This window comes from Mytilus edulis, chromosome 5 (assembly GCF_963676685.1).
Source record: "Mytilus edulis chromosome 5, xbMytEdul2.2, whole genome shotgun sequence".
Classification (NCBI taxonomy): Eukaryota; Metazoa; Mollusca; class Bivalvia; order Mytilida; family Mytilidae; genus Mytilus; species Mytilus edulis.
In genome coordinates, this window is record NC_092348.1 from 9,608,299 (window position 1) to 9,625,607 (window position 17,309).

General features: G+C 29.4%; 1 protein-coding gene across 1 annotated transcript in view; it reads right to left on the reverse strand.

Moving 5' to 3' along the window:
• LOC139522911 (ankyrin repeat domain-containing protein 27-like) overlaps positions 1–17,309 on the reverse strand; it is a 49,378-nt gene that overhangs the window by 3,409 nt on the left and 28,660 nt on the right. The window contains exons 24-25 of the mRNA XM_071316540.1: positions 16,625–16,783; positions 211–307 (exon numbers count right to left, since the gene is read on the reverse strand). Of these exons, the coding sequence (XP_071172641.1) occupies positions 211–307; positions 16,625–16,783 (256 nt within the window). The remainder of the gene's footprint in view (positions 1–210; positions 308–16,624; positions 16,784–17,309) is intronic.

Genomic DNA, 17,309 nt, shown 5'->3' on the forward strand with positions numbered 1-17,309 from the left:
GATCTAAGCCAAATTAGTGAGAATTAAGACAAATAGAACTGCCATCATATTCGACCTCTATATTCTGACATTAATTAAAGCACTGATGTATGACTATAGCTCTTTATTTCACTAATAGATATTTGATGGATTAAAAATGGGCCATTACTCTGCCAAAGACCAATATAAGTATATCAAATTGATATTACAATGTTGTTTAAAATGTATTACCATTTGTTTCCTGTGTTAGTGGTGTAGTAATCTGTTCATTATCATGACGAATCACATTCTTTGTGTAGATCTTCAGAAGTTCAACTATGTCTGGATTCTAAAAATTAGTATGAAATATAAAGAGCTCAGTTTACAATAAGTTTTTATTATAAACAGCAGTTGTTTGTTGATTAAGTGGCTTTACAGGAAATAATATTCATAACAGATTGATTAATGTTTGCACAACATCCTAGGCAAATGTTCAACCCATCATTTGTTCTTAAAATGTCCTGTACCAAGTAGGGAATATAGCAGTTATTATCAAATAATTTGTTTTATGTGTGTTGGTGTTTGTTTTTGTTGCACTTCGGTTGTTCTGTTGTTCCTTAGTTTTCCTCTCATAATTGATGTGTTTCCCTCAGTTTTGGTTTGTAACCCCGATTTGTTCTCTCTCAATTGATTCGTGACTTCTGAACACCGGTATACTACTGTTGCCTTTATCTTATCTTATATTACTTAGCATCTAATTAAAGGGTTCCAATTTGGTTTAGGGTAAGGAAAGGGTTTGTTCCTAATTAAGGTAAGGTATTAGGGACAGGGCTAGTGTAAGAGTAAGGTGATAATTAGTTTTAGGTTAAGGGTCAATATAGTATAGCCATATGTTAGTTAGGTCCTTTGTGATTCTTCTTTTCAAATTAAAAGAAGTTGATCATTTCAGGCACATTCAAAACAACATATATAATACTTTCATGCAATAAAAAATCATACTCAAAATACAAATGCATTAGAGAAGTTTAATGGCCATCTAAAGATTGATAGGAATAGTTGTTGGCCTACTGCAATAGCATATATGTCAACTAAAGCAGTAGTAAGCAGTAGTTAGCAGTAGTTAGCAGTAGTTAGAAGTAGTTTTAGAGAATTTATATCACATTACACATAAAGGAACACAATAAGTACAAATTGATGACAAGGGGTTAAAACTGCATTGGAGTTGAAGTGTAATAAGCTAAAGAAAACCATTCAAGAATTACCACACTAGCCTTTTTGTCATTGTACTCTTAAATTTAAAGCATGAAGAAAATTAATTGATTTAGTTTATGCGAAGTGTTTGTAGTTATAAACATACTTATATATCTAGATCCACAAAGACAATATCATAGTTCAATACCTGGCAAAAAATGAACATAACTGTCCTAAAGCTAAGGTTACAACTTCTTTACTAAAATCCCACCTGAATTGACAGTTTATGATGTTCTTTTTTACTCTTTGTAATTTCGTACTCCTCATTATATTATATATTTTGGCTTTCCAAACTTTTGGTTTGGTTTAAAATGCTAAAGAATATTTGCGATATCAGGCATTTCTATAGATAACTCTATGGTATAAAAGGTGGTATGCTGACCTATAGTTGATTTTTTTTTTGGTGAAAAGTTGTCTTATTGGCAATCATGCCACATTTTCTATTTTTATTACAGAAAAATGTATTGTGTACAAGGCAATCACAGTGTCCTAATCAACAATCAAGGGAAATATTAATCAGATTATAAACTTTAAAATATGTTATGATTCATCAGGATAGTGTTTTTGCATAAGAAATAAGATGTGGTATGAGTGCCAATGAGACAACTCTCCATGCAAGTGTTCATGTATTAATTAAGGTGTTGTGGGGAGATTTAAAAAAATCTTTATTTAATTAATTCTTTTCTAGCCTAGAACAACATTGTCTATCATTTATAACTTTGTTAAATCAAATATGACTGGGATTGGTCATTTTTTTTCTTTATAAAAATGATTAATATTCATAATTATATATCATAATAGCAAATGGGAGATGATTAATTAATATTGGTTAAATCCAATAGTAGGAAATACTATGATTATAACCATTTCAAAATGCCTGTAGAAACTGATAGTTTACATTCAGTATACACATTTTTACCTCTGATAATGCTGCTAATGACCAAAATAAATCAACAGCCATGATAACTTACACAAAACATATAATGAAGTGATCTATATGATTATCTTGTACAAACTGTTCTTTAGTCAATCTATTGTCATAGATCTACTAACTAGAAAATATGCTACTGGGTAAGATCCATCAATTTAATGTATTTTTTTAAACCAGACTTCTCTAACTAATGGCCAACAATGCCTTGAGATAGAAATGATAAAGGTAATAGATCCAGTGAAAGAAAGAAAATAGCAACAGCGACATTGTAATTAATAATTAAAATGAACAGGAATAGACTGCTGTTTTGATCAGTATAAGCTCCTATAGTTCTCATTAGTTTTAGAAAAAATATAACAGTTCAAGGCCTAGCCTTTTGACTTTTAACAATATATATTTTTAACAAAAAGTAATTTTGTCTGAAACACCACTAGGATAGACCATTACCGTATCTAGCCCTTCAGTGACACTTTAAATGAACTGATTCATACAAGAAAAATCAGTCAGTGTCTGCTTCAAGGAATGTCCTGGTAATGAATGTATCATCAACAGATTGTTATATGCTTTTCTTTTGGCTATAAGTGTTTGGCAACCACAAATTAATAGATCTTTGGTTAGACATTAGTAGGATAATCAAATAATATGCAAACAAGGCTAAGGACTATGTTTTTAAAAACAACATTATCAAAATATTTTTTTTTCAACCATCTTAAATTGTTTAACTATGTTTAAATAAGCAGAAACACTTCATAATGTCTAGGAATTTCCAAGTCACTATAAAAATATCTCAGACTATAGCTATCCTGTATGAAACATTTTCTGGTTCATTCATAGTAGAGCTTTTGATTGAAACAATCTCACAATCAGTACACTATGTTTCTCATTACAAAATATATAAAGCAAAAATCAAATGAAAATTACCAAATAGATCAACATATTCCTATCATATTATGTCCATAAGACCAAATTCTTAATAAATCTTTTAAAATTAAACAAATATCAGACGAATCACTTACATATAATGGTCACTGACTTGCTATGCACAATTTGTGAATAAAAGCTGGGGACTGACTTTAATTTTGTGTGCTACAACTACTTGCTTAACAATAATAACTTCTACTTTTTAAGTAGGCATGCACCTTCGACATAATCCCTCAAAATTGCTTAATCAAAAAGGCAAAAGATTCTTCTTTTCACTGGGTAAATACCAATTCTACACCAAGTATAAACATTTTAAATAATATTTCAGCACTAAATTTAACAGATTATAAAATTCTATTCATTTATCAGTAAAAGTTTGAAAGAATCTTACTACACTTGCAATTTAAGAAGTAAAATAACAGTTTTTAATTTGATCCTCATACTTTTAATTTATAACTTGCAGAACTTTACACAATTAAAGCTCCTCATGAATTAATTTCTAACAAATCTCCAAATTCCAATTAAACATAATTAGATGGAATCTTTGCTGAAATTATTATTTCACAGATCTTATAAATTTCAATGAAAGTTTCCATCACAGACTAATCCCTGTCAGATTATTCTAATTGTTTGTTAAAGTTTTCATGAAAATTAACTATTTTCTGTACAAACAAAGAGATCACTTGGGATCGTCAGAGATAAACTATGATTAATTGGAATCGGTATAAACACTTGTCTTGGATCAAACTATGCAAATAAATATATATTCACAGCTTATTTTGGTGTTATACCCTTAACTTTAAAATACTGCCATTTCCCAATTGTTATTAATCAATTTGTCAATTGGATCCCTTTTGTAAGATGCTGATAAAATTTTAAAAAATTTAAAAATATGATTTACAATATTTTATTTTTTCTTATGTTCTACTTACACGTTCCTTAATCTTTCCTAAATGTGCCTCCCCATATAATTTGTGAAATAAAACTGTTGACCTTTTCAAGAATAGTTCAACAGCAATAATCATAAATCATGGTTTGATGAAATATGAGAACGTGTCAGAATTGTTAACAAATCATTTTCTCCAGACAACAAATATAAACTCTATCTCAACTTGAACTTTAAGAAACTCAAAATATTAAAAAAAAACAAATGAGTAACCAAAGGTTTAGACTGTCAAGATGATATGACGAAAAATGAAATATGCGAGCATAGTTCACATCAGATATGCCACATAAAAAATTTACTTTTTTATATTAAAATAATCAGGAGAAAACTGAGGAATTTTAACTTTGATGTTTGGTATGTATAGACATTTACACTTGAAATGTATTAGATAAACAATTTAGGCCGCACTGATTAGTCGAGCCATGGTATTTGTCTTTTTATAAGGTATAATTTCATTTTTTGGTATCTGTAATCAGTTATAACTGCACTAATCTTTAGACTTAGATATACTTATAGACACTGTCACATGATTAATACACACTTATTGTCACAAAACATCTGACAAACTTATTAAACTCATGCTCCAGTTATCAACAAGAACAATGTTATGTATTAATAATAGTAACCAATTTTCTTAGAAATTGAAACAGGAAATGTGTCAAAGAGAACAACCCAATCAAGAAGAAAAAAACAGCACAAGACAATGGATGAGTCTTCAACACAGCAAGAAAATCCTGCAACAAGATGCAGGCTTCAATTGGCCCCTGAATAAAGTATATATTCTTAATCATATTTCTACTTTTCAAGATTCTGGTATAGAGATGTTTGATTTTACAGGTGTACATTTTGTTTTTCAGCTATAAAATACAAAAAATGATAAGATTTCATTTGACATCAATACACTTTACTACCAAAATAAAACCTTGCATAAAAAATGCTAGAACACCACTGAACTTTCAATAAAATAGATTGTTCCTATATGTAACTATTTATAAACAGGCTATGCATCTACAGTAATAAATTTGACAAAAATCCATTCGTTCAAAATATATGGTTATTTCCATTAGTGAAAAGAAATATTCCTCTTTCATAACATATATGCTATAAAGTCAAACTGAAGAAAAAAATACAATAAATCTAGCGGTTTTCCTATCAATTAACATGAAGTAATTCTTCCTACGTAACAGACAAACTATACAAGGCATTTGATGCAGTTTGAACATTGCAACATTTCACATTTATTGACATAACGGATGTATGCAGCAGAGTTTTAATTCCCTTTTTTCTATTTGAGTAGAAATAATGTCATATGAACAAATAAAACAAAGAAAATCCATTCTTTAATCACAGAAAATGTTAAATGTTTCTAAATACATTTTTGTTAAGTATTTTATATGCACTATAACAAGTGTTTGCAGATACCTATTAATTCAGGGATATGCAAAGGAGCAACAACAAGTTAACCAGTCAAAAATTTAAATCATCTAATGCTTTTACTAAAATCTATGTATTTTTCACAATAAGAGTAACTAAATTTATTGTGGCATCAGTGGTCTAAAACTACATATCTTACCTTCTAAAATTTCACATCTTCTTTTATACAAACAAATATTTAAATCTTAAATCTAAAAGTTCAATTTCCAGCAAAAATTTAGTCAAAATAAGCTTCAGTATCGCATCCTCCCTATTACTGTAAATTAAAACAATAAGTCAAACAGGTAAACTCTTTCAATAAAAGATGCAGTTTCTACATAAGAAAATTTTGACCACTTCAGGACTATGACAGTTGTTATCCATTCATTTGATGTATTTGAGCTTTTGATTTTGCCATTTGATTACAGACTTTCAGTTTTGAATTTTCCTCAGAGTATTTTTGTGATTTTCCTTTTTTTTCATCATTGTTTTTCTCAAAAAGATGTCTACAGCAAGTTTTTTAAACACTTTTCTAGTTTTGTTATAAAGTTATTACTATTTCTACAGAAAGATGCTGTATATTTGTTATTTTTACAAAAATATTGATAGTGTTGGTAATTACGTCAATTAACGTACTTTGAATGCATTTCTAATATGCTGCACTTCTTTAATTTCTATTTTTTTTCCATTGATCATCAATATTGATACTGAGTAAATACACATTATAGTTTCTGAACAAACAGTACCTTGTTACTTCTGATATCAAATTATTATTTATCATATTAAAAAATGATTTTTTCATTGAGATCTTATAAAGGAATACAGAAGAATGTGTCTGAGGACACTGATACCATGCATCTTCAGAACGGACGGATGGAAAGATGGATGAAAAGACAGACGGAGGGACAAACAGTCAATAGTTACACTCAATGTCCCCTTCACCTTAGGTGACTTCAATTCACTATAAATGTTTCCTAATTAACCAATACACCAAAATCAATATTTATAAAAACAAAAACAAAACAAATTTCCAATTAGTTTTCATCAATATGTTCACTTATTTATGCAAAATGATTTTTTTCAGTTGATGGGATATGGAATTCGGATGAAAGATGTATCGAGAAACTGCATAACTGTTACATTTTATATTTTGAATACTATTATATATAATATATTATTTTGGAATCATTGATAATGCATATAGTTGAACTAAACGTAAATTTATTGAATTTCCACAAAACCTTTTACGTGAATATATTTCAAAATAAGTTACGAGGAAGAATATAAGACAAACAAAAGTTCCAGTCAGATAAATCTAATTGTAAGGAATTATTTATCTCAAGATGGATATTATACATTGAGGTTTCCCACAAATATCCATTATGTAACACAGCATTGTAAAATAAGCCATACTCAATAACTTATGAACATATCTCTATAACATTTCCTTATAGATTATAATATAAATTGATAAACAGTTTGCTAAGTGCACATTGCAAGGCTTTGCACAGAGTTTTGACAAGTATGACAAGTTTGTCAACTGAGCTGAATCGTAATTAGACCCTATGATAGACATATCTATTGAACTAAACCTATTGACACCCGATAACAGGGACAGACCATGCTATGTCTATTTATCAAATACTGAAGACTTTTACAGAATTCATAGCTTGATTTAATATTGGTTATACAAAAAATACATTATTCAAATGAATGACTTTCCTTGAAATAGCAGCTTGATGCTTACCGACTTCCTTGTAAAATTACATAAACAAATGTCAACTATGTAAAGAAAGACAGATCCTAAATTACATTGCTTTAAATTTAATTCTCTGCTGAGACTGCACTCTCTCACATCCTCATCTATAATGTAAACAAGTTTTGTAATGTCCTATCGGTCAAAAGGTGACCAGTCTTATCCAAAACTATAGCCACAATTCAACTATCCTGAGGAGCTGTGAATAAAACAATGTGAACATTTCTGTTTGGATAAAACTGTACAAACCTTCTTTTATTCTATTTAAACTTCAGAATATACACCTCAATCAGATTAGATATGAGAAAGTCAAGACTCAAAAGAGTATATTGAATGATAGAATGCAATGTTCATGTTATATGTTATATTATAGTTCGTTTCTGTGTGTGTTGCATTGTAGTTTTTTTATTTGTTTGTTGCACTTTAGTGTTTCTGTTGTTTCATTGTTTTCCTCTTATATTTGATGTGTTTCCCTCAGTTTTAGTTTATAGCCCGGAATTGTTTATTCTCAATCGATTTATGACTTTTGAACAGCATTATACATTATACTACTGTTGCCTTTAATTGTCTCATATACTGTCCATGTTTCTGTAGTGTCTGTAGTGACTTAATAGATTGGTACTTTCACAGGAAAATACTGCACTGAACATCACACTAAACTTCAATGTTCTCCATCAAAATGTTTATTAAAATATTTTTTGATCCTTTTTAACAAAACAAAAAACCATTTGATATTATTTTTCTGTCTCTGAAGAGATAACATAAAAAATGTGGTGCACACTGAATAACGCAAGTAGCATTTATTTAATAGTGTGCACCACATTTCTTATGTTATTTCGAATAGACAGAAAAAATATTAAGTCATTTCTTATAATTTAATTCTTAATTCCATTTTAAACCGTAGAAAACCATGAAAAAACGTTGATGATGTCACGGTCACATGACTTAACTATGTCTATGGGCTGATAACAAAATAACGTCAGCCAATCAGAAGACACCTTCCATCCAAAATTAAATTATTAACAAATAATGATTTCATGCAAATAAATCTTTGAAATTCTTTAAAGATATTAAATTCCTTTAAAGACTATTGATAATTTTTATATGTAGGTGTAGGAATGTATAAAAGAAATATTCTTTTAAGGTTATCTACTGATGATGCAAGCAGTACTAAATGATGCTATGATAATATAAATGATAACATGTGTCAAAGGGATAAGGAATACATTCAGTAGGTTTAATAGCATTGAATTTACTTTGTCCTAAAGAATTAAAAAAAATAATGATTTTTGTTATAAAGTGAAGGTTAACATTACAAATGATGAACTCAATTATCCTGCAAGCAGTTGTTAAGAAAATACCAGGTTAAGGAATGTTAATAAAATTGTTTACAAGATAAGGATCAAACTTGACCTAAAACAACATTTGTATTCTAATTTTTCTTTAATTTACAGAATGCATTTATTTTTATTTTATAAAGTGTTGCCATTTGTCTACTTGATGTGTTTCCCTATGTTTTGGTTTATGACCGGGATTTGTTTCAGTTAAATTGATTTATGCTTATTGAAAAGCAGTATACTACTTTTTGCCTTTTCTTATTTAAAATATTTTCTTTTCACACCATTACCAGTTGTCAAACTTTTAAATAATTAGTAAAAATACAATGCTTTCTGCTTATGCCTAGTAATACAGACGAGCAAATGAAAACAATATGTATCATTGTTAATTGTATGAAAGCAAGGAATACACTGTTATATAATTCTTAATGAATGACATTGTGAAAAGTGCTTCTCTGACCACAGTAACAGATGTTAATATTTTTTCTTCATAATTAAAACTCTGACCAGCTAAGATGTAACAGTTGTGGACATATACAGAGATTTGGACAAACAAGTATTTCAAATGATTTTAGATAAATCTTAATAATAATAACAAACAACTCCTCTGAACATGAAAAGTGACCATTTCCCCATGTGCTTTGTTGTTTGTACATGAAACTACTTTAACAATAATGACTGGTCTTATCTGACAGGCTGAAAATGTATAACCATTTATTGCCTTATTTATTTGTTAATCCCATAATTGCAACATGGTGATGTTTATAGGCATTTTGAATTATTTAGCTTAAAGACTGACACCATGCAATGACTGTAAAATTTTGAATAAAAGTTCTGTATTGACATCTAGATAACGGGGTGAAAAACAAAATTGTCAAAAGTAACAAAAACAAAAGATACAACATGAGACAACTTGTGACAACCTCTATTAAGGTACAATGTCCATTACAAAAAATATATTTTGATAAAGAAAACAAGATTTTTGTGAATTCCTAATATTTTATATTTTCAGTGAATTTGAAGATCATTTTAGTAGGAGATGATATGCATACTTCAACAAAGAACTGGGGAGATCAAATGGAACATTTATATATCTTCAGGAAATAATTTTCTTAACATAATTACTTTCTAATAGTCATGATGAGGTTATTCCATTTATTGGCAGTCATGCCTTGGTCATTTTGTTACTTTTGTATGTATTCAGCATTAACCTTGTCATGAACTTTTGGTTAATATCTGAGGTTAATATCTTTCTTTATTAATTACCAATAATCGTGTTAATACATTTGGATGCAATTTGTCTGTGGATTTTTCTTTGTGCAAAGTTTGTTCATGACATGAACATAACATAAAATTGTAAAAGAGGACATGTTCATACTGAATTAATATGGCAGTAAATAAAACATTAAAGAATGTACAATGTATATCTCTATTAATAATAATTTTATCAATATACATTGACATACAATAAACATCATTTTTGTAAAAGTAGAATGTCAAAAAATCAATCCCTTAACAATACAAACAACATATTTTGTTTTAATCAATTTTCTTACAATAGGTTCCATTTCATTTCTTAGTAAGAGATGTTTAAAATAAAATAGCAAAATAAATGTAATGGAACTAATAAATATCGGATAAGGTTAAGTGACCTAAGATGTTTCCTCAGTACAATCTTGATTTCATTATTTCTGTCAATATTTCTAAAAGCTATTATGTTTGATTAAAAAGCTACATTTGTATTGTACTTTCAATTCTTACTTATTTAATACTTAACCTATAGTGTTTTATTATTATACATGTAGTAGCATGCTTATACTACAATGAAATTACAAATAAAATTAAGCTTTTCTTATGATTTTCTATGCATTGTTGTGACATTTTCTAGAGAAGCATGTGCATGTTGAATTAAAAAGCAAATCAAATATAATTTTAGATGCCTCATAACTGTTGCCTGCAATTCAAAATTAGGGTTTCTGATGAGACATAAATGTAACATAACAAACAAATAATAAAAATTTAGTGTGTATTGTGTCAAAACGTTTGACATATATATATATATTCATCACAGGAAAAATTTCAACTGGTGAAAATAAATTTATCCAATTGAAAAGAATTTCAATAACAATGATCAGTCTAAATCAAATAAGTGTTTGAGGTAGATTGGGCAGGTGGAAAATGCCATATTTGTTATGAATGATTTCTTGTAATTATGACCAAACCATAATAACTTTTTGAAATTATGAAAACCTACATGTCTGTATTGGCATAGTTTTTCTGATCTCTTGTCAGACTATTTAAACTTAAAGCAATTGAAAGTTCGGGCCAGAATGTCGACTTTATAATTGAGCAAATTTGCATTCTCAATACACCAATACATAGCAAATCATCTCGAAGAATACTGCAAACAATCTCATTTTCCAGTTGTTTTGTCATAAAGTGTGTTTAAGTGAAACATGGTACAGCAAACATTGAATTCCTTCACAAAATTATATGACACACAATACTCTTTGGCTAAAACTTAAGTTTCTTGACCGAGTTATCCTCAAGAACAAGAAGACTCACTATACTTAGTGTTTTGTAAAATCAAATTACGTAGGAAAGTGAATTATAATGAGATTTACATTTCAAATGAAGCCATAAACAAACCCTAACTTAATTACATTGTGACATTTCAGCATGGTAATAACACTATAAATTAAGTTGAAATTGGCCTACAGAAATATTTTGTCACTTATCAATCAACCTTCTGTTTATCAGATTAGAATATGTTTGCTGAAGATTTTTTTTTTGAAAATGTGAGACAGTTGTCGATCCTAAGGGTTCTCACTCTGGGAAATCAAACAAACAGGAGGAAGCTGAAAATTTCTAGGTTACAACATGGTTTTGAAATTTATTTCATGGTGGCATTAGCAAAGAATAAAATGCTAGTTTATCTTATTAATAAAAAAAAATTTGGCAAAGCATATAGTTCCCTGATGGAATTTGTTGATTGATTATTGTGTGATTAATGTCTTAAGATGGTTAAACACCACAAAATATAGGACCCTGAGATCCTAGCATACAAAGAGTAAAGTGCCGATAATATTATACAAAGAGAAAGTAGAAGATATAGACAAGTTCACATACCTGAGATCAGTCATGGACATAGAAGGAAGAGAAAGAAGTGACATCAAGAACAGATTACACGAAATATATCAAATGAAAGAGGAATTGGCCAAAAAAACAAAAATACACCTGTATAACTCATTGGTAAGACCTGTACAACTGTATGGGTGTGAAACATGGAAACTCACAAACCTTAAAGAAAAGAAATTTAATACTGTACAATACAAATGCCAAGGAAAGATCCTAAAATAAGATGGCAAAGTAAAACAGAAAATAAAACAAATTTTTTTTTTACCAAAAAGTTCAGATTTGAAATCAGAAAGAGACAGTAGCAGAAGGTGTGAAAGATTCAACAGCAGTTATTTAGCTCTACAATGGCCCCTGAAGGTAAAAGAACTAGAGAGAGGCCAAAAACAACATGGAGAGAGAAATGAACATGAACAGGCCATGAATTATTTTTCTTCAATGAATCAGTAAATATTCAAAGGTTCTATCTGAAGAGTATAGGTATTAGACTGATTTTACAATTTACCTACATTTTATACTATTAAGAATATAGATGCTGGTATGCAGGATCCCAAATTTCTATCTAATACAGATGTGGTTGTAAATTCTCAACGTCTATTAGGGGAATCTAATTCTGTCACATATAATTGCAGTTTTGAGACAGTGGCAATTTACATTAAGTCTACTTTGAAATGCTGCATTCAAAACTTAGAAGATATCAGCTGTCAAAACCTCATTAAAGAATAATAAAGATCCTCATTTCAAATCAAAGTTAATTTAATGGAATTAAAAGTTCATGAAGGAATCCATTATCTTAATCAAAACGTAAGCCTTGATAATGTCAAATGCATCATCTGGGACTGGTAATGACAAACTCATCATCAGGGACTAGTAAGGAAGCATTCTTCTCAAAACTGACAATTACTAGACAAGATAACTCAGTAATTGTTATTATTCTATGACATGTACTATGTTATAAACTTGAAGTTTATAACCAAAAAGTTAGACAATCCTTATGCAAATGATCAATTGTATTTTAATTTTGTCTTGAAATTTAACCAGAGTATATAAACAAACAGAGTTAACAAATAGGATGTCATGATGTCTTGTCAAGTACTTTAAGGGCATAGGATACAGTAAGTAAAATATCATGAAAAGATACATTTTTCAATTTATTTTAATCATTAGATTAAAATTGAGTAAATTGACCCCTCTTTTTTAAAATGACATTTCGTTTGATTATGTATAATAAATATGTGGGGAAAAGAAATGATGAAGAAATAACCAATGAATTTTTTTTAAATTTGATAAATAAACAGCAAAAAAAGCCTTTTTATTCTAAAATTAAAAAAAATGAAAATATATTATTTCTAAACTGAGAATTGCTTGTATGAAATTTGTCAAAACATCACAGAAAGATCAAAAATGTATCCTATGACCACTTTGCTCACAGTTAATGTGAACATTTTGTTTGATTCAATATGATATGTATAGATTACAAAACAATAAACTTATCAAAGATACCAGGATTGAAATTTTATATTTACGCCACTCGCTCGTTTTGTCGACAAAAGATTCATCAGTGACGCTTGAGTCAAATAAATGTTAAAAAGACTAAATAAAGTACAAAGTTGAATTGCATTTAGGACAAAAATTCCTAAAAGTTTTGCCAAATACAGCTAAGGTAATCTATTCCTGAGGTATTCTAAGTGAGGATTGGATAATAAGTTTTTTCAATTTAATTATAATAATTAACAAGCCTTTGGTAGGTTGAACTAGTCTTTTTTGGAATACAAGTACATGTATGAAGTTGTATTGCCTGTTTTAGTTTCAAACTTTATCATCCGACATTTAAAAACTTTTAATCACATCAGAATTTGACAAAAATAAGATTTTTTGGGTAACAGTGCATGTGTTTAATCACATAGGGATGAAATCACATATCTTTGTTACCTGACAGGAACTGCACATCATTTTAACCTTTGAAAGCAGGGTTTCCGCTGGCGGTCGCCATTTTCGCAATTTGCGAAAAAATAATAATTATGGCGATTAAACTTCGTTATTGGCAAAAGAATTTGGCGAAAGAAATATATATACGATTTATTTTCAGCCATCTTGTTTATTTACATTATTTCGGGTTTCTCGGATTTTACCTGATCAGACAATATTCTCGGAATTCACCTTGAACTCGTTTAGATTTTGACAGAAAATCAATAATCAGCTGATTGCATTGTGTGATATTGACAACAAAGGACTAATTAATAAAGGTGTTAATTGTATTGTTGACATTATGATATGGTTAAATGGCGTCCGTCATTTTTCACAAAAGGATCTTTTATTAACTACTTTGCGACGCACGTGTTCGAAGCAAAGTTTTGACGTCTCCTCTCCTTATAACGATAGTCCAGAAAAGAAAACTGTTATTATGACGAAAATTTATTAAAATCAAGAAATATCTCAGATTTAAAACTTTATCCTTTGACTTTGATATCAATAATTGATTTTAAAGAGTACTTTAAAGTCGTTTGTGTGGTACGATATGTTTCAAGCATAGTTATTCGTCTCAACTTTTTCATTTACGATGGTCTAGACTTAAAGAAAACTGTCGTTATGAAGATATCTTTGCAAAAGATTGGGAACAACCCCTTGAAAGGGAGTAACCTTCAATGTATACCTACACCTTTAACGAGGTATCAATTCCAAGTGATAAAAGCTTTTTTTCTTCTTGTAAAAACCACTTCATAGACCAAAAGGGCACCTATTTTTCTTTTGAAGAAATTTACCCAAAGAACTGTACATCCTTCTTGTATTATATGGTCAAAACATGTCCAAGAATTTTGTTATATTATGGGACTGATATCTTCATTATTATCAAAAGTAAGTGGCCACCTCTATTAGAAAAGTTGTTCAAAATACATATAAAAAGAATTTTCACCCTTTTAAAAAAAGTTCCGTTTTTTTAATAGTAAATGTTAAAAGTTTATTCATTACAATTTACCTGTAACAATGTAGACTCTAAGATAAGTTTGAGAGAATAAGCATAGACAACGATGGGGCAAACTCATCTTATTTAGGGGGGGGGATTAAACGAAAAATATATAATGTAACTTGGCGAAAAAAAAATAACAAAGTGGCGAAAAATATATTGTATTGGCGAAAGAGGTGGCGAAAAAAATAATTGACCCAGGGGAAACCCTGTTTGAAAGTCATCTTTAACTTAGGAATAACTTGTAGCAATATCATTTTATTATGCTGAATAAGCCAATCAAATTAACCCATTTTTTGTACCACTGTTTTGTATCATGATGCATGCAAGTGAGTTGAAAACATAAGAGAATGTTGATTACGATTTTTGTTATATCATAAAATTGAGATCAAGAGAAGAAGGATAAGGTTTCCGGAACTAATTCAACTCTCCCAGATGTACATATGCAGTTCCCGAGTCAAGAAATATTTTAATTGTTGTCATTTGTAATATCTTACTGTTACTGGTTTTTTTTAGGTTTTTTAGGACAGAACTTATATCAATCTGAAATAAAGCTTGTGTATCAAGCTGTTTTTTGCAATACTTTTATACACATTTAACAATAAAAAGAGGTGAGAAAATACCAAGTGGACAATCAATATGCATGAGTAACACTTGCTTCCTTTTTGCATTGTGAATAAAATTGTTTACTGTCCACCTGTTATCTGTTTAAGGGAAATAACTCTAATTGTTTTTATTTCTTTTGTTAACTTTTTTAAGTTACTGACCAACACAAATGATTTCTCTCTGATTTTATCGAATGTTTTTACTATTCATTTACACCATTCCATAAGATAGTCATATTCTAAGGCCATACTTTCAGTAGTTGTTAGACAGCTTGCTGATATAAACCTTTTACCGTATATAAAAGTAATAGATTTATCAAGCAAAGAAGGTGTGAGAGGGTGAACAATGTAACTTCTCATTCAAATTACGTTTTCTCCTGTAAATATATGTTTGATCAGCACTGATGTTCAAAATAGTGTGAAGTATTTCTGACATGAACATTGTATTCAAATTTCAAAAAGATCTTTCAAGAAATGTAAGCTTGGCATAAAAGACTGGAAAACAGGACAGAGGGATGTTTGGACTCCTAAATTTCTATGTCCCAGCAAAAGTGCATTGGTTTTTGAATGCATTTATTATTACAATTTCCGAAGAATGGACAGATATGTAAGTCTAATTATTGGAATTTAAATAGATAATGCATACACATTATGTTTCATGTATTAAAAACTTAAATGCAAGGTACTTTTTTGTAAAATCTGTTCCATCACAAATAATGCAATTATATTTTTTTAACACAGCAACTATTTCTGTATTTACTTCTTTTATAGATGATCATGAAGTAATTACTAAGGGATATAACAAACAATGTTCATAACTTTAGAACATTTTCACAAACTTATTACCATGTTAACATGTAAAAGCCTGATTAATCAAAGTTTGCATATAGTCCTATAGAAAATTTGCAATTCGTTTGACATTAGAATTCATGGTTACTGGGTTATCATGGAATCAACGAAAATTGGTATGGAACAAATAATAATGAATCCACAGCATACAGAAAAGGCAAAAATAATCGTCCTGTCCCCAAGTACCTATGAAAATTATGTGTAATTTTGAACTCGCTTAAACAGAAGTCTTGTCTATGACTTAAAAGTCTGTCCATTGATGGAAACAATATAACAATATCAAGATCCTGTATTTTCGTTTTCCTCCCAAATTAATCCAATGAAATAATGATAAGCAAGTATGACAAATGTGACTATGCATGGTACCTATAAGACACAAAGGCATGATGATTCTAGTTCAATAGTATAGATTAATTGGTGGAACCCCTACATTATTATCATAAACCTCAGCATCAAATGCAACGGCCTTATTGTTTTTCCAATCAAGCAAAGGTACAAATACTTAATTTTATTTTCTAAAGCTAATAATTTGAACAATTGGTTGTAACTATTCTTACCTTGGCATAAAATATAGGAATTCCAGCATCTTTATTTCTGATATTAACATAAGCTCCAGCCTTTAAGAGTTTCCTGACTGTGTCTATGTTCTGTGTTTTAACAGCTATATGCAGGGGTAGGTCACCTTGTTTATTGGCTGGATTTATCATTACATGGTTCTATAGTAAACAAACAAAAGTATCAGACTATTTCCATGCAACTGCTATATAGACAATAATAGTGCATTGACTTGACATATCAACGATATAAGGATGAGGCTTAGAAACAGGGAAATGCGAGGCTGTGCCGAGCATTTTCCCCGTTTCAGGCCGAATCCTTATATCGTTGATATGTCAAGTCAATGCACTATTATTGTCTTTATACTGCAATCTAAAAAAAAACATTTTCAATTGTTGTTTATTGTGTTAATGTTATTTTTTTTATTTAAATATTGGGGAAAATCCCCCTTTAAAAAGGCCTCATATCACACAGACGGAGAAATATAAACACGATGAAATGTACATCATTACCGCAATCAATGGTGAACGAATTCGTTGCAGACTAAAATATCAACAATAAACCTAAAACATAGGCTAATGATTTATAGGTTGCAAATAAAAAAATATTAACAAGTGAAATATGTTTTCCAGAAAATTGCAAAAGAAACAAGTTTGAGTCGTTAAACACATCGTTGTCTACATTGAA